This window comes from Aplidium turbinatum, chromosome 8 (genome assembly GCF_918807975.1).
Source record: "Aplidium turbinatum chromosome 8, kaAplTurb1.1, whole genome shotgun sequence".
Taxonomy (NCBI): domain Eukaryota; kingdom Metazoa; phylum Chordata; class Ascidiacea; order Aplousobranchia; family Polyclinidae; genus Aplidium; species Aplidium turbinatum.
Window position 1 is genome coordinate 21,331,656 of NC_137479.1, and position 22,081 is coordinate 21,353,736.

Here is a 22,081-nt window from a genome sequence, read left to right on the forward strand (position 1 = left end):
CAATAGGATAAATAACAAGAATGACCTGTTTGCACAATATAGATTATAGAAATTGCATATAATACACATCAAATGGTCTTTAACTTATGTATTCTTGTACTCTTGCTAGTTAGAAAGAAAGTGTACTGATTAGTGTTTTGAAAATGCAAGACTTCAATTATAATATATATTTAAAAAACTCAAATTGAAGGTCAGATGCGCCAACAGCAAAGCTTTTCAATAGCCAATTAAGCTAACTGAACTTTGATTGGTTATTCGAAAACTTGTTGTGTGTAGTTGATCTGTAGAACAGTAATTACACAATCAATGGTGCACAAAGGAAAAATGTGGTTTATGAAAACAATTTCTAAATTGATCAATTTGCTTAATAAATTCAAGAACGATCCACGGTTGATGCATCCAATCCTAAGTGCTTAAATATTTATATTATGTCACCTCAAGAGTGTGAGAAAGAGCCATCAATATGTCGATTGTTGATGACAAAACTCATTCTATGAGTTATAAAGAAAAGCAAACAATGGCGAACATGCAAACAATGGCAATCAAGCAAACAATATGAGTCGAAAATGGCATTACATGATAGCTGAACAACTGCTGATGATATTTTATACTTGGCACACGGGATGCTATGAAATTAATTTTGAAAGAATATATATATATATACTATACAATTACAAGCTTCAGCGAGAAAAACAACCTCATGTGATTTGAACTTATGTTGTGTAGTCAACAAAATATTGGGACCAGGACATTCTCTCCTGGCCAACTTGTCGCAACTGTAATTGCACGTTGTTACTGTATGTATGTTTTTCAACATCAAAAAAATAACCAGAATTGTTTATTATAATAGAGGTAGGCCTATACCCCCAAATATTGGTTTAAATTGTGTGGGTTAAAATTGGAATAACTGTTGACGGAAACTGAAATCACACACTTTTGGTATGCAGAAGAGGTATAATGAAAACTACCAGCCTACTGAGCTACTAACTTCAATGTTAGTGTACGTTTGATAACATGTTGTATTTACTCGATTGTAAACCGTAATTTATGAAGTTTTTATTTCTCGTCATTTGTGCAATTTAGATTCGAGGGCGGCTTATATGTTGTGATCAAAACTACAATATTAAAAACAACAGTCCTTCAACAGGTATTAAGGATGGAAATTTTAAGATTAGTTTGTTGTTGTTTTCTAAAATACAATTTGGGTAGAGAGGTAACTATTTGAAACCATAAACATACATAACTCAGCAACTATATACACTACAATTAACATTAAAAACCAAAAAAAAAAACAATAAGTGAGCGTTTTCGGCTAGTCATACAACCCTTTTCAAGCCTATAAGAAAAATATCTTTAAAACAAATACTAAAAAATCATACAGTATCACAGCAAAAAAATATGGTCAAATCTAAACATTTGAGAAACTGCTTAACCTACCCAGTACTCACACAAAATAATAACAGAAAAATTACGCAGCACAATGGGTCAAGCATTTGAGCGTATTTTCTACTTCATATTTTCTAAAATAGACAAATATATATCTACCAATCCAGCCAAAAAAGCCATAGGCATGCTGTGATAAGGAAGTGCTAATCAGATTAGTAAGGTCAACAAGATGTCTAGACCTTGAATAAAATACAAAGCAAAAATAAAATTGTAGAATTCGTGTCAAGTAGTTGGGTTGGCAGCGGTCAGTTGTCTTGCGAGAGGTTGGCAAAGACAGAAAGTCGTATACCCCAAAATATTAGTAGCACATCAAATAATATACACAATTAAAACACATTAGATGAATCACTATATGTTTATGATCATAGATTTTTGAGATACGAATAAGAACATGAAGTAATTTAGAGCAGTTCAATGTAATGTATCGCAATACGGTACTATAATTGAGAAAGAACTGATGAGTTTCCAAATACACTCATTGGCACACAATAGTGGCAGTTGGTGCTTTATATGCTGTATAAGTGTACTGTATATGTTGCACTGCACATACCTCACCACTCCAGTAATTTGAGCAAGGTGGGTGAAAGTATCTAAATGTGGTTCTTTGCATATATACTATATAATACATCGAAAAATCACCACGCTGAATTACTTAATATAGTAATAGGCATTTAAGTATAGCGTACGTTTACTGCACTAATGAGACTTTAAGGTCGAAACAATTGTACTAAGCCATCTCATCACTGACCACTTTAAATCTCAGCACTTATTAAATTAACCACCAAATTACTTAGCAGACACAAGAATATGCTCTTGACAACATTTTTACTTGTGGCTATCATAAAACCACATAGCCATATTTACAAAACAGTTGGCTTCAGCATCAACTTTTGATATTGGATGGTTGTTATTTTCATACTTCATCACACACACTTTCTTACCCAGTCCTTGTAATGCATGAATATACTCAATTGATTGTTGTTGTGGAACTCTAACATCTTGTGCTCCAATCATGAAAAGAAGTGGTGCCTTCACTTGAGACACATGAACAATTGGTGATAGTTTCAAACACTTCTCCAGTGTTTCAGGAGATGGCACAACTCCATAATTAAAATCACAGCCACCTTCACAATAAACCCAATCCATTATATCACTAGTGGAACGCATAGCTGCAACATCTGAAACAGGATTTCTTGTTGCTCCAGCAACATAAAACTCAGGATGTTGTCCAACAAGATGAAGAGTTAAAAATCCTCCATGCGACCCACCTTGCACAAATACTTTGTCAGGAGAAATGCTTAAATCCTTTACAACTGATTCTGCTGCTTGTTGCACATCGCTGACATCCTGTGTTCCTATATTGCCTGGCAAAGAAAGGACATTATTGTGCCCAAATCCCAATGATCCTCTGTAATTTATTCTCAAAACAGCAAACCCTAGCTTGGAAAAGCATGCTGAAAACAGATCAAACCCAGCAGCATAGCAACTATGTGGTCCACCATGAGGATTTACAATCAAGCCTAATGCAGGAGCATTACCACTTGGCTTTACCAAGACAGATTCATAATCTAAATCAGGATAAACTTTGTTTTGAAGCTTTGGCTCATGTTTTTGTATGGACCATGTTATGTCATCTAGCTGAGAAAAAGGTGTATCCAATGTTTTCCACTCAATCTTGGAATTACAATATTTTCCTGCTATAAGGGTAGCTGGCTTGTTTGGGGTTGAGTGAGAAACAAACAAGATGTTATCACAAACACAAAGAATATTCCATACACCTTCATTTTCTAAAATTTCCACGTTACCAGTTGTCACATCAACACATAACAATGCAATATTACTCCGATGAATACTGTGCAGGATAATTTGGTTGCCATCTGACAACCATGTTTTCTTTGGAATAGAATCAATGAACAAACCTTGAAAACCAGAGGAATCTTGAGCCATTCCAACACGATCAATAACTACCCTTGGATTACCGCTTCCGGTACTAGTGACATCAATACACATCATTTTAGAGCATTGACCATGAGTCAAAAATGGCACAGTTTCCAAATAGAATAACTTTGTACAACTTGGATTAAATGTGGGAGAATAAACACATGTTTTTCCACCTGTCAGATCGCTCAACTCACCATCATCAACATTTAGTTTGAACAAGGAACTTAGACGGTTTTTGCAATAAATCAAGCCAAGTTTCCATGGAGAACCATGCCAAGCCAAAGCAAACAGGCTTTTGCTATCAGCAGACCATAAAACTTCAGCAACACAAGCATTTTCTGGAAATTTTGATGAAAGGTCTGTGATATCGCCACTGCTAATGTCATATACAAATACAGTGGGGTAAAATGTTCCAACTAACTGTTCACCCCAATCTTCTCTGTAAAGAAACTGTTCACCTTTCCTTCCAGAACTTTCAGTCTCTTCAGTGCATTTTGCAAAAAAAGACTTGGATTTTGGAATTTTCTTTTCAGCAATATAAGCAATCTTTTTGTCATCATAAGACCATTCTAAACTGCAAAATGCAGCATTTGTATGTACTACACCATGTTTATTTTGATCAGTGAGATCTACATTTTTTAATTTTCTTGAACAATTCCAAATCTCCAAAAAATTATGCTTCTCGTCTTTGATTTTGCATTCTCTTATTACAGCTCTAAGCTTTCCTGACGGAGAAACACTTACTATTTTTTCATCATTCAATTCAGTGGCAGCTGAACTTTTTGTGTTCACAAGTGTTTCATTGGAATGGTTGATGAAGCCATAAGTTTTATATTTAATAGGACAGTTTCGTGGAATGTCTCGTTGAGACCAAGAAGCTTCCCAGTGGAAAGTATCAGCAGTTTCTTTATTTTTAGATACAAGTAACTTATCCAAAGATGGAGCTTTAGAAAGTTCCTCATAAACAGACACACATTGCTTTTCAAAATCAGACATTATGTAAATCAAGTTTAATCAAAATTTTAAAGCAATTTATTAAAGTCTGTATTGCAACGCAGAGCTCAGTTTGTTGCTCGCTGAAATGAATCACTTGCTCTCTTAGCACTAATACTGAAATTTCAACAAAGATGGTTTGTCACAAACAAGGACAACTGGACATAAAATTTATAAAGAGGCCAAATATATCCACAACACCTAGAGCAGTGGTTCCCAACCTGGGGTTCGCGGACCTCTTGGGGGTCCGTGAGAAAGCATTTGGCGGTCCGTGATTACCTTGATGAATTTTGGAAAAAAAAAACTTTGTTCTATATGCACGGATAGAGCACCAGCTATGCTCGGGAACAAATCCGGATTTGCTGCTTTAGTAAAAAACGAAGTTCCTCGCATGGTTGTTACTAGAGATGTAAATGCAAAAAAAACGAACCGTTTTTTTTTAAAAAAAACGTGTTTTTTTTCAAAAAAAACTTGAGCCAAAAAAAACACTCGTTTTTTGTTTTTTTTTCATATTTTTCTGAAAAAGTTGCAATTTTTTTGCAATTTACAGCTTAGTTTCATTATAGTGCTCTTGAAAAACATTAAATTACTAAAAATAGTTTTATTGGTGTGCTGAAATTCTTAAGTGTTTGTGTTTGGCAGCATATGTTCTTGCATAGTCCTATGAGGACCTATGTTGTTTCGCTTTCTTCTTCATTCTCTGGCATGTTTGTGGCAGTAGACCTGACAAACATTGAATTAATGAAATTTGATACATGACATAATGTAGATGAGTTAATTTTTTTTTCCTTTTATGGAAGTTAGCCTATGATGTTAGTATACTGTGGTACTGGTTATTCTTGTACACACTCAATGGGTTGACGAAATTTTGACAAAACAAGGTGGCAGTATTCAGTACACACATTTACCTTGTTTGTGGACGTGGTAATTTATTAATGCAAGCTATTGCCAATAGCTTGTTTAAACATGTTTTGTAACTGATAGCTTGCCAACGATGTATATGCTTTATAAATGTTGAAACAGAAGTATTCTTTTCGTGTGTTGTAAGATCTTGGATTGGACACTTCGTCATTGATGCTTTTTGCAGATTATTTGGGACATATAATGCAAGAGACCTTATCACTGATATTTTTAGCTGTCAAAAGTTAGTGCATTTGTCAGAAAAGGTTTAGGTTAATGCTCCTTTCAAATGCCCACCACCCATGTTGACTATTGCTAGTAACTACCATTCTACCACGGAATGGCCCGTTTCGGCGAGTCCGATTCGGCGAGTCCGATTCGACTAGTCCGATTCGGCGAGTTCCCTATTCGGCGAGAGCCTTTTTCGGCGAGTGCCCTATTCGGCGAGTTTTTGAAATTTTTAAAAGGAAATTATCGGGTACCGTAGCCTAATTACAATTGCCGTTTTTACATCGTTTTAACGTCGCTAAACGTTGAAATCGTGCAGAAAGGAATAAAAATAAAATGTTTGAACTATTAAATTAAAATTCGTCATGTCAGTTCAGTTATTTTTATTTTTGACCATCCTATCAAAAACAATACACGTCAACATAGCAAAGGTAGAAGCGACAAAAGCGAACGTTAAAACGTGCTTGAATTCGTCATGTCAGTTCAGTTGTTTTTATTTCTGATCATGATATCAAAAACAATTCACGTCAACATAGCAAAGGTGTAGAAAAAGGTAGAAGCGACAAAACGCGAACGTTAAAACGTGCTTGTGACCGAAGTAAGTTATTGAGTTGAAAAAAATTTGGCACGGTCGCAACACCTTCAGAAAAATTTAAGATATGAAAAAAAAATAAAACCAAGAAAATGTTACAAAAAAAAATCATGTTTATGTCTATAAGTTAGTACTTTTGAATAGTTAAAATGATTAGTTTGGATCAACAAATGTGTGACCTACAGCTTAGATTGAAAGGAAATTATCGGGTACCGTAGCCTAGTTATCCCGACCAGCAAAAATTTATTCCAAGAACCCAGTTAGCCTAACAGTTCATTTTTACATTGTAGTAACAGAATGAAAAGGCTAACCAAATGTGTGGCCTATCGTTTTAACGTCGCTAAACGTTGAAATCGTATAGAAAAGAGAACTTTGCTGACTAGGATACGTTGAAACTGAGAAACATTCACAGAAGCCCTACGATACGTTGCATTTTTAAGATAATGTATTCAGACGTTGAATCAATGTACAAATCAAATGTTATGCTAAATGGGTTTTTGGAACAAATCTTAGGGCTTCTGTGAATGTTTCTCAGCTTCAACGTGTAACATCCATTTATTGAGTTTTAAAAAACTAAGAAACGAAGTGTACCTACAAAACACAAACCATAAATATAAAGCGAACAAAGTAGGTCTGTTTCACACAATGAGAAAACTGAGAACTGAGCGCTAACCTGAGAACTGAACGCGTACTGAGAAAACAATCAACGTGAAGCGCTCTAGGCAAGGAAACCAGAACGTAGGAACATAATGTAGACTAAACGTAATTTTACAACACAACGTATCCTAGTCAGCAAAGTTCTCTTTTCTACACGATTTCAACATTTAGCGACGTTAAAACGATGTAAAAACGGCAATTTTTGCTGGTCGGGATAACTAGGCTACGGTACCCGATAATTTCCTTTCAATCCAAGCTGTAGGCCACACATTTGGTTAGCCTTTTCATTCTGTTACTACAATGTAAAAATGAACTGTTAGGCTAACTGGGTTCTTGGAACAAATCGAAAGGCTTCTGTGAAAGTTTCAAAGTATCCTAGTCAGCAAAAGCTCCCTTTTCTATACGATTTCAACGTTTAGCGACGTTAACACGATAGGCCACACATTTGTTTAGCCTTATCATTCTGTTACTACAATGTAAAAATGAACTGTGTTTTTGGAACAAATTTTTGCTGGTCGGGATAACTAGGCTACGGTACCCGATAATTTCCTTTCAATCCAAGCTGCAGGCCACACATTTGTTGATCCAAACTAATCATTTTAACTATTCAAAAGTACTAACTTATAGACATAAACATGATTTTTTTTTGTAACATTTTCGTGCCAAATTTCTTTCAACTCAATAACTTACTTCGGTCACAAGCACGTTTTAACGTTCGCGTTTTGTCGCTTCTACCTTTGCTATGTTGACATGTATTGTTTTTCATATGATGGTCAGAAATAAAAACAACTGAATTGACATGACGAATTTTAATTTAATAGTTCAAACATTTTATTTTTATTCCTTTCTGCACGATTTCAACGTTTAGCGACGTTAAAACAATGTAAAAACGGCAATTATAATTAGGCTACGGTACCCAATAATTTCTTTTCAAAAATTTCAAAAACTCGCCGAATAGGGCACTCGCCGAAAAAGGCTCTCGCCGAATAGGGAACTCGCCGAATCGGACTAGTCGAATCGGACTCGCCGAATCGGACTCGCCGAATAGTAGCAGACCCATTCTACCAACCTTGAATGAAGAAATTTTTCCTTTAAAGTGGAGTTTTTCAGCAGTGCTCAGTGTTCATATAGTTAGCTCAGTGGTTACGCGTCGGGCTCAAGATCACGCGGCGCTGGTTCGACTCTCGGGGTGTGCGCTTGAGCAACGCATTTCAGGACTGCTCTCCATTCAGCGGCACCTAGTGAATGGAATAATTTCTCGGCAACAACACTTCAACAATCGGAAAACTTCACTCTGCCAATCTCGGTAACCGGCCCTGCGTCAAGAGCCTCTACAAGTATGCGAACAAGTACCAGGAATAACCTATCAAGGCTTTGTCAGTCCGAGGATAAAGATTCAAAAACCAACCAAAAAAAACCAAACATAGTGAATAAATGCTTTATAATGCTTTTCCTGACAAGAATAAAGTTTTACCCATATTCCCACAATGCAGGATAAAGATACAAAACAAACATCAAAGATGAAAACTTATTTTATTTGAGAACTAGGCCTACTGTTTTTTGAGATAAAAAGAAATTGACCTCTTGTCGTTACGCACCAATAAAACCATGATGCAAACTTTAATTTTTTTTATTGGGCAGAGGAAAGATTGACGAAAAGTTAGGCAAAAACAAAAAAAGTGCTAAAGTCTCAAAGTTCTGCAAACTAGTTCAAATTGGATGGATTAAGTGCAACCAATAACCATACTTCTTTTAAACATGTCTTTGACAGCACAATGGTGTGATTAAGGGAAAACAAACATGACTATGACGTCACAAAGGATTATTGAATCTCTTCAGGGAAAATAAAAAAACATCAAAACGTTTCCATCTTTCACTACATTTAAATGTGATTTGGGCTAAAAGTTGGGGACTTAAGCACTACACTGCTTTTGCCAAACTTGTCATCAATCTTTCTTCTACCCAATTATTTTTTTTTTTAATTTACGCACCATGGTTTTATTGGTGCGTAACGACAAGAGGTTAATTTCTTTTTAGCTCAAAAAGTAGTAGCCAAAACTTGTTTTAATATTCATAAACAGATAGCCCACCCCATAAAACATGGGGGTAGAGCTAAAACTTATGTAAATATGTTGAGCGGTTCTTGAGATATGGCCGTTTTTCTATTGCTCCTTATCTATAAAGCCACTTAGTGGCTAAGGTTATTTCACTTATAACTCGAGAATCGCTTGTGTGATTCTCATCACGTTTGCACCAAATGCACATCAACTGGAACAATCTCTTGACGTTGTACTGGTAATGGTGTGCTGGTGAAAAGTGCCTTTGTGAAGTAGAGAAACAGGACCCTGACCACCTGGTCCTAACGTAACATGCCCATTAACCAAAATCCCAGGTGGCTTCGAAACTGTACACGAGTGTGGTACTGCATTTAACAACTGGCTGAACCAAATTACAGACAATACTTGAGATGTGCCAACCATAGGACACTGTGTTACTATTTGAGACGATGAGAAACCTTTATGGCTCGTGTGTTGAGACTTGAGACATATTGTCTCATTTGAAAGATGTTATACGAGTTATGAGACTATTTTTTTGTTGAAAGAGACGCTATTGCAATGAGTTTACCCTAATTGCTGCATATTGTGACATTTAATAAAAAAATAGGTAAAAAAAACAAAAAAAACGAATAAAAAACAAAAAAAAACGATAAAAAACAAAAAAAACGAGCTCGTTTTTTTAAAAACAAAAAAAACCGTTTTTTTACATCTCTAGTTGTTACCCATTGCTTCTTGCACAGGTACGCCTTAGCAGCAATAACTTTACTAGCAAGTCTCAAAACATTTCTGACAAATTGCGTGAAAGTCATTAATTTCATCAAAAGCAGAGCTGTAAACCACCGTACTTTTAAAGCGCTCTGTCAAGAAATAGGGTCAGATGACGGAGTACTTTTGTATCATTCTGAGGTAGCCTACGTTGGTTATCTAGAGAAGTTTTAAAACGACTGCAGCAGCTAAAAAATGAGGTATCAACTCTTTTGAAAGCAAAAGGAAGTCCCCTCTCAAAATTTGTTCGAGAGTAAAAGTTTTCTATACGGCATGGCCTACTTAGCCGATATTTTCGGTCATATTAACAATGTTAATCGTGGCATTCAAGGACCAGGTGTGACAATGTCAATAATTGATGCAGCTGAAAAACTGAAAGCGTTTTTAGCCAAGTTGCCGGTTTGGAAACGCAGATTGGAGGTAGGTAATTACGCTAACTTTCCAATGTTAGAAGATCTTATCTTGATTGATGAAACTCAAAGAGAATGTACTCTTGTGATCTCTATGAGAGAAAAATTTTGCGCACACTTGAAACCCTGCAAATCTCATTTTAACGTTATGTTAATTCAGAACACCTGCCGAACAAAGTTGAAACATGGATTCGAAATCCTTTTCTTTTTGACTTAAACAACATTAGCGATCTCAGTGAAGATGGCCTAATTGATTTGAGATCAAAAGAGTTATTACGCATTGAGTTTCATTCAAAAACTGTGGAAGAATTTTGGTACTCACAACTGCAAACCTACCCATTCTTAACAAAGCAAGCGATTACATATTGTTTTGTTACCATTCATAACCACTTAACCTTTGCGAGGCAGGATTCTCAGCTCTTGTTACAATAAAAACAACATCGAAATCGCCTGGACAGTGGACGTTGAAGACGACATGCGTGTTGCATTGTCAAAAATTCAAGCACAGTTCAGTCGTTCAGTTCAGGAAAGGCAACAACAACCATCTCATTAAATTTGCTTACGTTAAAAAAGTTTCGGCATGACACTTTGGGTCATCTTAATATTCAAATACTGCTGACATTTCTTGAACAATCCATTTATTTTCTTATTTGAGCAACTGTTTAACCTGATATTTGCCGCAGGAGTTACAGCGGCAATGCAACATGACACCGTACAGTATTTGAGTAGCATAATTATTACAATAGTTAATAGTAGCCTACTGTGATTGAACTGACTCGTGTGAAAATAAATTTCTTTGCAATAGTCAATAGTATGTTAATTGAGTTTCAGGCAAAATTTAGGTAGGGGTCCGTAGAATTGATAATTTGTCTAAAGGGGTCCGTGACAACAAAAAGGTTGGGAACCACTGACCTAGAGCAAGTGTTTAAACACAATCAGACTGGAACAATGTTTTTTTCGATGATGATGGCCCATTTGAACTTTTAAATAATTAACAATTGTATGATATACAGTACTGTATAACTGTTTAAGGGCCACATATATTGTCTATAGACGTAATATGGTGAAACGCAATATAAAATGCACAATGCACATCAAACTTCACAACACTTTTAAGCACTCCTGTCATGCTATTTCATTGCGTGCGAATAAGTCATTCCTACCTGAAAATGACAAAAAATGTCTTAATTAAAGACACACACTCTCATTACAATTTAGGAATCATCAACTTTTTTGTTACTTTTGATTGTTCACAGTTTTGTTTCACCAGGGACTACTATGGTCATTCAAAGATATCTTTTTCTCAAAAAGGTAAAAACTTTCAGCAGAGGCTATTTTTACCATATATATAGTGAACATAGCTTTTGAGACTGTATTTATGTGTCTACACAAGCAAGACGTTTGAGCTCAATGCGCTCAAGCATGTTGTTTACACAAGCATCATATCTTTTGGCAAAACATAAAGTCACGCATGCATATTATAATATATGTATGAAGGTGGCAAAATAAAACAAAAAACGGCAAAACCAAAACTCTAATATATTTCTTTCGAAATAAGTATTCTAAGTTTTACAGCCATCAAACTTACTCATTATCAGTAAAAATGTTGTGCGTACATTAGGGTGGCTCTTAAAATTGAGTTTTTGAATTTTGCTTGGGACACCCTTTCAAATGGTGAGGTTGTTAGAAAAAATAACTCTTGCAAATTTTTTTTTAATTTGAAGTTGATTTAGGGGTAGCCCTCCCCCCCTAAAGTTCTGTGCCCTCCCCCGAAATACCAAATCTGCGTATCTCGAAAACCACTTGAGCTAGAGATACGGTTTTTGTGTTAAAAGATGCAGAAAACATGGTTTTCTATCTGCTTTCTGAACATTGAATGCATCTATCTTGAGTAGAAAAGCAGTTATTTAGAAAAAACGCATTTGACCAAATCTTGATTTTACAACTTTTTTTGTGACCACGAAACCGTCTATAAAATTTCGTTTTTTTTTCTTAATTTTTGCACCTTAGAGAGAACACTGGTAACGATATTCATTTCAAAATGTAATTCTGGTCGGTACTGCAAGAAGCGATATTATCGACAATATTTTACATATTGCCTTGCGTATCATGACAGGATGTCTGCGACCTATACCATCGGACAATTTCCCTGTCCTTGCAGGCAACCAACCAGCTGAGTTTCGTCGCGAAGAAGCCATCCTGTCTCTTTCTCGGCACTACGAACCCCAACCACTTGCTCCACTCAAGTCTCTACGAGTCTGTGAGCGAGCAATTGAGCATCCTCGGCAACTGAAATCGAGACACCCATTTGTATGTGATGCACAACTCCTGATGAAAACCGCTGAAAACCAATCCATCAGCGCGGCTACCTGGGAGGACAACAAATGGAGCTCAGAGTGGAAGAAGAACTCAAGGCTCTAAAGTTTTATCTCCGACACCAGCCCCCATCCAACCGGAATGCATAATTTGCCAAGGAAGGCCTGGGTGTGGCTCAACCGCCTGCGTACTGGGCTACTGGAGTCAGACTATTCCGCTCAAACATGCACAAATGGGGGATGGCTCCATCCGCAATCTGTGAGTGTGGCAAAGAGGAACAAACCACAAACCACACTATCTGTAACTGCGCCAAATAGTGTGCGTGGTCTGCTTGAACTGGATGACGAATCAATGCAACTGCTGCTCGACACCTGCTCAAGCATCCAAACCGCATTGCCACTGCCCAAGAGTGGTAAAAGACAGAGCCCCTTGACCCCTGGAGTAACAAAGAAGGTTTAAACGAAGAAGAATCGACAATATTGTTCTTGTTGGAATTTGGAAACAGTTTCCTGTGTTCAGTAACAACTTGCAAAAGAAACTGAAGTTGGTACTCATCTTCAGTTGAGAGTTTGTTAAAATCCTGGATTAGACTTAGAGCAACTCCTCTCTCTGCTCTATCATTGACTACTGAAAGTCCCTTCGCCATGTGTAAAGCTTGAATAAATGCACTATCTTCAGTCCAATGAGCAGGATCCTTTGAAAGTATAATTATTGCTTCATCTTCACCCAACAGCTGAAGAAGCCGTTTTGAATTAGAGGTGCAATACTGTTCTAGACCCTTATTGCTAAGAAACGCATCTACTTTGATGCTTGGTCTCCTTGGTAGACGTTCTGCTGTTTCATTTAACATGGTTGCCACCATTAGCTTTTTACTTTCCACAGACAATCGAGAGTCAAACAAGGCTAGTTCTACCATTTCTTCGGACAGATACCATAAATGCAGACCAAGCTTTTTGCATAAATCGCCTTTGCATCCAACAAGTGCGATGCATAGCACCTGAAGCTTGAAAACGGATTCCACGCTCAGAAGTTTCTCCAAGGAATATGCCAAAAAACGGGCATTTTAGCTATGCATGAATGCATAAAAGTTTAGGAATACTTATTTCGTTCATTGCTTTACCAGTTTTACAGGTTAGTTTATGAACTTTGTTTATTGAATAGCTTGGGCCACAATACTTATTCAGCACTGTTTTGTGCTAGAATACCGAAAACAGTTTTTTTTCTAAATAACTGCTTTTCTACTCAAGATAGGCGCAATCACTGTTCAGAAAGCAGATAGGAAATCATGCTTTCTGCATCTTTTGACACAAAAACCGTATCTCTAGCTCAAGCAGTTTTTGAGATATGCAGATTTGGTATTTGGGAGGAGGGCACAAAACTTTAGGGGGAGAGGGCCACCTCTAAATCAATTTCAAATTCAAAAATTTTTTGCAGGAGTTATTTTTTCTGACAACCTCACCTTTTAAAAGGGTGTCCCACATAAAATTCAAATTTTTTTTCATTTTTTGCCAAATAAGAGCCACCCTAGCGTACATTCAGTCATATCCGATAACTAGGATAGTAAATTACATGAGAAAGGTTGAAAAGCACTGATCCTCAGTGTGAGGCAGACATGGTGTATGATGCACACTTTTGCACAGTAAATTATTTAACCTAAAATAATTGAACTAAACCATATACTGGAAATATACGATAACAGCAAATGTCTACCGAAATGGTCATCTTTAAATGACAATTTCTAAAGTGGATTCTCTGAAACAGTGTCACCCAATTGGAGGCACAGAATTGGCCCATGCGTTGACACGAAATAGATCATTTTCATTAACTTCTTTCCTCTTGTCGAGGGTTGGAGGCAATGAAACGTCAAATTTCTCTGTTACTGTGAGATATTTCCATATGCGCCGACTCCCGGGGGTGGCGCCCCCCATAAATTTATGGTTGAGGGGCAATAAAAATGGTTATTACAAGTGGTGTTTCAAAGATAAAACACTTCGCAAAAGAGATTTAGATCATTTAAGCCAGGGGTGACGAACCTTTTTGCGGTCGCGGGCCACATTGTCAATTACACATGAGTTATCGCGGAATGGCCCGTTTCGGCGAGTCCGATTCGGCGAGTCCGATTCGACTAGTCCGATTCGGCGAGTTCCCTATTCGGCGAGAGCCTTTTTCGGCGAGTGCCCTATTCGGCGAGTTTTTGAAATTTTTAAAAGGAAATTATCGGGTACCGTAGCTTAATTACAACTGCCGTTTTTACATCGTTTTAACGTCGCTAAACGTTGAAATCGTGCAGAATGGAATAATAATACAATGTTTGAACTATTAAATTAAAATTCGTCATGTCAGTTCAGTTGTTTTTATTTTTGACCATCATATCAAAAACAATACACGTCAACATAGCAAAGGTAGAAGCGACAAAACGCGAGCGTTAAAACGTGCCTGAATTCGTCATGTCAGTTCAGTTATTTTTGACCATCATATCAAAAACAATACACGTCAACATAGCAGAGGTAGAAGCGACAAAACGCGAATGTTAAAACGTGCTTGAATTCGTCATGTCAGTTCAGTTGTTTTTATTTCTGATCATGATATCAAAAACAATTCACGTCAACATAGCAAAGGTGTAGAAAAAGGTAGAAGCGACAAAACGCGAACGTTAAAACGTGCTTGTGACCGAAGTAAGTTATTGAGTTGAAAGAAATTTGGCAAGGTTGCATCAGTGCATCACCTTCAGAAAAATTTAAGATATGAAGGAAAAATAAAACGAAGAAAATGTTACAAAAAAAATAATGTTTATGTCTATAAGTTAGTACTTTTGAATAGTTAAAATCATAGGCGCCTAACTATTTTTTTGGCCGTGGGGGCGAAAGCGTGTTTCATCAGCAGCAAGGTAATTTCGGCGAAATGTCACGCAGATGGATGACGTAATTATGTCGTCACACTAGGATTGCTTTTATTGCCACACTCGGAGTTATCGCTACGTTCGACCTACCGTTAATTATTATAAACAAAGCTCGACCAAAACACATGCTATGCGTCTGCGTTGGCTAGCGGTTGATGGACTGCGACTCTTTAAGCTAAGCACAACATAAAGTTTAGCAACGAACTAGATTTATTAGCATGAAACAAGAGACGAAAAGGTTTACTAAAAGGTATACTGTAAATGGAATGAAAATACTAACTTGATCATATGCTTGAAAATATACCTGTTGAAAGCAAAATCATTCATGTTTACATCAATTCAACAGCACGTCACCTTTAATAAATTTAAAAGTTGCTGACATCCGTAAACAGCCCTTGAAAAATAGTTACAGAGAGACGTTTGATTAAGTTTTCGACTTGACATTGCTCCCTTTTCACTACAATATCGCAACTTATGGCTGACCAGCTTTCAAGTTTCAATTTGCTGTAATACGCCCGTTTTCGTGTTGCAGATGAAACAAAAGATGCGCATATTCCCCGCCTTTGATCGGGTTTCTATAGCAACGGACGTGTGTGCGCCATGCAGTTTGCGCGAGTCCGTTGTTGTGTTGATTATGCCGCTTGTGCGACTGTGGGCACTGGGCAGTGCGGTTTATACCAGCCCTTGTTACGTTGGTTAGTGGTTTCCTCGGGCCGAGACTTCAAGTTCATTTTCACAGCAAGCGATTCATTGCGGCGACAATTCTCTGCAGAGGTTTCAACTTTCGAAAGCGACAGGAGGCTGTTTGCAAGCGCATTAAGTTAAACGCACACTGCGTCAACGTAGCAAATTATGTTGTTTTTGGGTGCATTCAACATCTGATGACATTGAATCGACGCAAAATGGTAGATTTTTGCTATGTCACAGGCAGCAAAATCAGTCATTTTTACATTGATTCAACGTCTGCAGACGTTAAATCAACGTAAAAATGACAGCTTTTTTTGTCTGGGATGGGATTGTAGCATCGCTACTCGTTCTAGTGATTATTTACTGCGAAGCTGTTGCGGTTTGCATTTAAAAATGTTTTTCTGCTGCCGATCGCTAGTTCATCTATTGTTTTATGTATCAATGCCGCATAAAAAGTTGCTCCCACGCGGAAATACGCGTGGGGGCCTGGCCCCCACGGCTTAGACGCCTATGGTTAAAATGATTAGTTTGGATCAACAAATGTGTGACCTACACTCCTACAGCTTAGATTGAAAGGAAATTATTGGGTAGGCTACCGTAGCCTAGTTATCCCGACCAGCAAAAATTTGTTCCAAGAACCCAGTTAGCCTAACAGTTCATTTTTACATTGTAGTAACAGAATGAAAAGGCTAACCAAATGTGTGGCCTATCGTTTTAACGTCGCTAAACGTTGAAATCGTGTAGAAAAGGGTGCTTTTGTTGACTAGGATACGTTGAAACTGAGAAACATTCACAGAAGCCCTACGATACGTTGCATTTTTAAGATAATGTATTCAGACGTTGAATCAATGTACAAATGAAATGCTATGCTAAATGGGTTCTTGGAACAAATCGTGGAACAAATCGTTTTTGACATGATGGTCAGAAATAAAAACAACTGAACTGACATGACGAATTTTAATTTAATAGTTCAAACATTGTATTTTTATTCCTTTCTGCACGATTTCAACGTTTAGCGACGTTAAAACGATGTAAAAACGGCAATCATAATAAAGCTACGGTACCCGATAATTTCCTTTTAAAAATTTCAAAAACTCGCCGAATAGGGCACTCGCCGAAAAGGGCTCTCGCCGAATAGGGAACTCGCCGAATCGGACTAGTCGAATCGGACTCGCCGAATCGGACTCGCCGAATAGTAGCAGACCCGAGTTATCGAGCCACACAACTTTTTAATCGTAACCTACTATGAAATCTTTTAGAAGCGACTCAAGATATTATTCATGAAAAGTAACAAACGGCATATGAAAGTAATAAAACCCACACAGTTCTTCTTCCACACAGTTGAAGTTATCTCACGCAGAATCGAAACATACAACAGGTAAAAATAAAAACAAATCAACTTGAGCAAAAAGAATAGAGCAACAGTAGCATACTTGCACTGATAATGACGACAGTTTAATTTTCGAAGCGTTTGCATTCATATGAGTATGATTTCTTCTTTTTTTAGCTCTACCGTATCCCTTTTGTACAAGTTGACTGAATGTTTCGACTATTATGCTCCGAAACAACAAATCAGTTAATAAAATTACTTTTTCGAACAACAAACAAAAGCCCATGCGATTCATGCAGCTGAAGCTATATAATGCAGCATTGAAGCATAAAATATTGAAAAATAACATTGAAGCATTAAATTTTTTTGCTTAGTGGAATTTTTGGAAAGTTTTTTGCTTGACCAAGCGTTCAATATTAAGTCGAACAGACGATGTGGCAACTCTCAACTGCATACTAACATTTTCATCTGTCAGCCTCGACCTGTAACGACTTTTTGTAAAGTGCATTTTAGAAAAAAACTGATGTTCGCATAGGTAGCCTACATGCTGCCGAAAACAGATGACCATTTGAGAGTGTGAGCTCTCAAGTTTGGAAACTCTTGCTTTGGTAAACATACAAGATAAAATTCCAAAATTGACCAAAAATACGAGGTGAAGTTGGTGAATAGTGTTTTCACAACTTTACCTTATAGCTTTCCTATTTTCTAACTTTAAACCCTGAAAGTTAGTGTTTAGGGCAAAGAAATAGCAAAGGAAAGGTGTACCAGTGAAGGTGTAGCGCTTTGCGTTTCACCTTAGGTCTTTTCAACGTTTGTTACCGTCGTGAAATTGTCGTTCTTTTGCATATATGTAACGCTACCCAGGAATTCAAGTGATTATGCAGTTGTGCTTCAGGATTCTGAAGCGTGATTAGGAATTTGCGTGCCACTCAAGAAATTGCATGCCAATAAGCTAAACGCATTCTTGCACCAGCAGTTTCAATCACATATGCGTAGTTTTTCGTCTCTTCAACGTTATAGCCTGCAGATGCTTGATGCCTCAGCGACTATGTATACCGCATCTAGCGTTCAATTCTACCAGTAATAGTATAATTTTTTGGGCAGTAGAGGTGTTATTTTGGTGCGATTGGAAGACCATGGTTGGTCCAGTAGTGATATAATTTCTAGTGCAGGCCTCGAAATTCCGGCGGTCATGGCGGACATGACCTCCGGAATGACCTCGAATGTCTGCCGAAGCCGACTCATTGGTCGGTCATAAATGACCGCCGCAAAATTCTTGACAAAAATAGAGCTAATGCAGCAAAAATATATTTTAAATTTGAATTGTTACAATTGTTTGTTTAACGCGAACAAATACGGAGCTGAAGCAATAATAGTACAGGCAATTGCTTTAAAGATCACATTAAAGTGGCGTGGTTAACGAGCTGATGGCAAAAGTAGCCATTTTTACATCATTTCAACGCCTTGCAATGTTGCCTTGAAATAAAGTTATCTGAACTTTTCGGCAGGATATGTATTCAGCCCTCGAAAGTAGCTGCCATCTACGACGGCAAAAACATTGCCGTCGCCAAATCAACAAACCTTGGATTGCGGCGGCAATTGCCGTATGCTTTAATCAAACGAAATTTTATGCGGTTCTTCTTCATTGTCTGTCACACGGCGGTAGCCAAGAGCATCACGCAAGCTATTTTATGCGCTGACAATGCTCTTGTGAACTGTAAAAAGTTTGCAAGTTCCTTATAAATACTGGCTTAATTGTTACGCAAAAGTTATTCTTTCATCGAAGGGAATGCTTATTTTTGACCGGTGTCGTTGCGAATATAAAAAGTGGTACAAAATTGGATAAATGGTTCTTCGGCAGTAAAGAAAAGTAATGCTTCCGATCATGTGGCATCGCGCGTTCATGAACGGGCAGTTTTACGTCTTCAAGTATTCCAGTGACGACGCGACAACCTCATCCTCCGATGTTTCCGATTCTGACTAGTTTATCAAACAGACTTTGTGTTGCTCGCAGTGTCCTAATTGTGCCGAAATTATGTTAGTGTACTGTATACGTAAATCGAGGCAATCTTCTCGCAGGGAGCTATTGATTTGTTATGGGTACCTGATTGAGCAATTAACGTTATTTCATGATAATTTAACGTCGCTAGATATCGAATTAATGTAAAACAAACGTAAATTTCTTATTGGGCATTGTTGCGCGATATAACTCGCTGGGAAAATTAAATCGATTTGTGCTGACTCGAACGTTGAATCAACCCAAAATTAACTTACTTTTTCCCCCCAATGAGTTATAACGTGAATCACCATAACAGCGTGCGTATCGCGTTGATCGCTACTTTTCGTATTATTACATCTCAACAAATCAAACAGTGCGGTCGTGATAGACTATTCGATTATTTTTTTCTCTTCTCGTTTTACATGTTTTGGTACAATTTTTTCGTAATAAACGTTCACAGCAATTGCCGAGGCAATTTCAACTTTTGCCGTTTGGCCTCGTGAACGTTTTTGCGAAGTAGAAATATGCTAATTTTGAAGACTGTGTGAGTGTTCACAGCAAGTAAAATAGTCCGAGGTGAGGTCTTGGTGCGATGTTTCTGCTGATTAAACTCACGCTGCGAGTAAATCAAACAGGAAGAAATTTTGAACAATTTTTGTCCGAATTAAATGCTCATTTTGCGACGGCATTTGTATTGCCGTAGCAGAATGGCCATTATGACGTTTGCGACGGCATTTACCACGGCAATTGCCGTGTGCCGCCGCTAATTTCGAGGACTGTGTATTCTAATTTTAACAATGAGGATTATTGCGTTACATTGATCGTTTGTTAAAAAGAAATGTCACAGAGAAGCAAGTCTCGGCTGGGTTCCGCACGTGCTTAGGCGAATGTGGCGACCTTATTCACGCTGATACTGATAGAAATAGAGTTTCTGCACGGAAGGGAGCGTGTTAGACTAACACTATTGTGTTAGTTAGCTTAGTTAACACTAACACTATTGAGGGCTAACACTATTGAGTCACTAATGCGGATTTGTCTGGATGGTCCTGAGCTGGAGATTTACGACCCCGCGCCGGCAGTAATCGCTTGGCACAACGATTCTATAACGCAAAAACCACGGAATAAGTGATCGTAGTTGCTTTTGTAATAAGGAAATTTGGATTGTTGTTTTCAATTGCGTTTATTGCGTCGTTACACGACTGTCATTAACGCTATGATTTATTTGCAAGCAATCTGCTCCAGTATACTTCAAGGTCGGTTAATTAAGCCATCAACCATTGCAGAGTTATTCTGTTGTAGAAAATCTTCTACAAACATGACTACACAATACTGTAGTGTGATTTCGTGCAAACTCTACTACATGCAAAAAATATGTCCGGTTGAGATATTAAATGTCCGCTGAAAGGGCCAGTCCGATAGGACATGCATGACCGCCGGAAAAAAGTACAAATTTCGAGGCCTGTAGTGTGTTCAATTTGTAATCAAGTTCTTTTTGCTGGGATATAAAAGTCATGGCTCCAGTTTGGTTGTGGTGAATTGTGTTCGATTACAATCAAGATGGTTGCAACCTCCTAAGTTATAAGGTGACGTGAAGTTCCTTTCTACAATAAAAGCATACATATAACCAAGAAGTCTACAGTACATTGATTGTTCTCGATCATTCTCTGTGATTACTGCGCTCGGAATGTCGCTGTAGCTTAAGCTTCTACAGCTAGGTATGAGCGGATACGCTAAACTATATCCTGTCCGCTACAAAGGCATAAAACAGCTTTGAGGTGTCTTTTGTCTTTAATGCATAAGCGATTGTCAAATTGTTTTGCGGGCCACACAAAATTCTTTGACGGGCCACATGCGGCCCGTCATCTCTGATTTAAACGGACTTAACGAATGCCGAAAGCAAAAAACAGCTTACGTTGCTCTTGCCCGCAAAACAGCAGCTGATCGCATGGCTTTCTCATACGATACGGAAATTTCAAAGTAGATGGTAGAGTAACTTACGCTGCTGGAATAGTCACGTAACTATTCACTGCAATATTAAGTGAACCAGCTAAATTAGACGCGCTATTTTCAACGAGGTCTTCCCACTGTGATATCAATTATGATTCAACAGCATTGTTTTGTTTGCAATGTGTAAGAATTAAATCGAAAACCGATAAAAGAAAAGGTGTTCAATGGTCTTGGTCGCAGATATTGCCTTCATTAACTAATCGTTTCAAGCAGCGGTTCTAATAAATTCGGTTTGCGACCTAACTGTCAATATAAACAATAGACACTAAGCTTAATCAAAGACTATTTTAATTGAGTAAAACAGCGTTATGGTTATGACATCATCACCTTTCTCGCTCCCCAAGGTTTTTTGAAAAGGGGGCGCCTATGGATATTTCTATATTGTAGCTTTGTCAAGTCCTGACCAGTTTTTAAGATCGTTAGTCCAAATTAGTGGTGCTCTGCCACTATTACGTTTTCCATTCATTAATCTATCCAGTAGTGTTAGTTGTCTTTGAATAGAATATTTGCAAATCATGTGACTAAAATACTTAAATTTTCTTGTTTGAACTAATTGTTGAATGCGTATTTATACAACTGAAACAAAATTAATGACTTTGTTGATAACTTTCAAACTTGAAAATGCTTTTATAGCATTTTCTTCAGTTACCCAAACAAACTTTAACAAGATAGTTTGTTGGCAACGACAAATTAAATAATTAATGCATAAACTATATAGTATATATATACATACGCGCCGAATTCCGGGGGGCCAGCACCCCCATAAATTTATGGTTTCGGAGCAACAAAAATGGTTATTACAAGCATAGGCGTCGATTTTTTCTTAGAAGAGAGGAATTCTGGGTGGGCGAGAG

General features: G+C 37.6%; 1 protein-coding gene across 2 annotated transcripts; it reads right to left on the reverse strand.

The window, feature by feature from the left end:
- Positions 1-25: 25 nt before the first annotated feature.
- Positions 26-11,577, reverse strand: LOC145775707 (acylamino-acid-releasing enzyme-like). 2 transcript variants are annotated; one of them, XM_082587055.1, is made up of 2 exons: positions 10,923-11,577; positions 26-4,601 (listed from the first exon to the last, which is right to left on the reverse strand). In XM_082587055.1, exon 2 carries the CDS (start codon positions 4,381-4,383, stop codon positions 2,272-2,274), a length of 2,112 nt encoding a protein of 703 aa, XP_082443181.1. In that variant the 5' UTR covers positions 4,384-4,601; positions 10,923-11,577; the 3' UTR covers positions 26-2,271. The 2 variants fall into 2 exon arrangements, with proteins under 2 accessions (XP_082443181.1, XP_082443182.1); XM_082587056.1 differs by having other exon boundaries at positions 26-4,581; positions 10,902-11,577.
- Between the last annotated feature and the right edge of the window lie 10,504 nt (positions 11,578-22,081).

Coding starts and splice junctions, on each gene's coding strand:
- LOC145775707 (XM_082587055.1), bottom strand. CDS start 4,383: ATGTCTGATTTTGAAAAGCAATGTGTGTCTGTTTATGAGGAACTTTCT.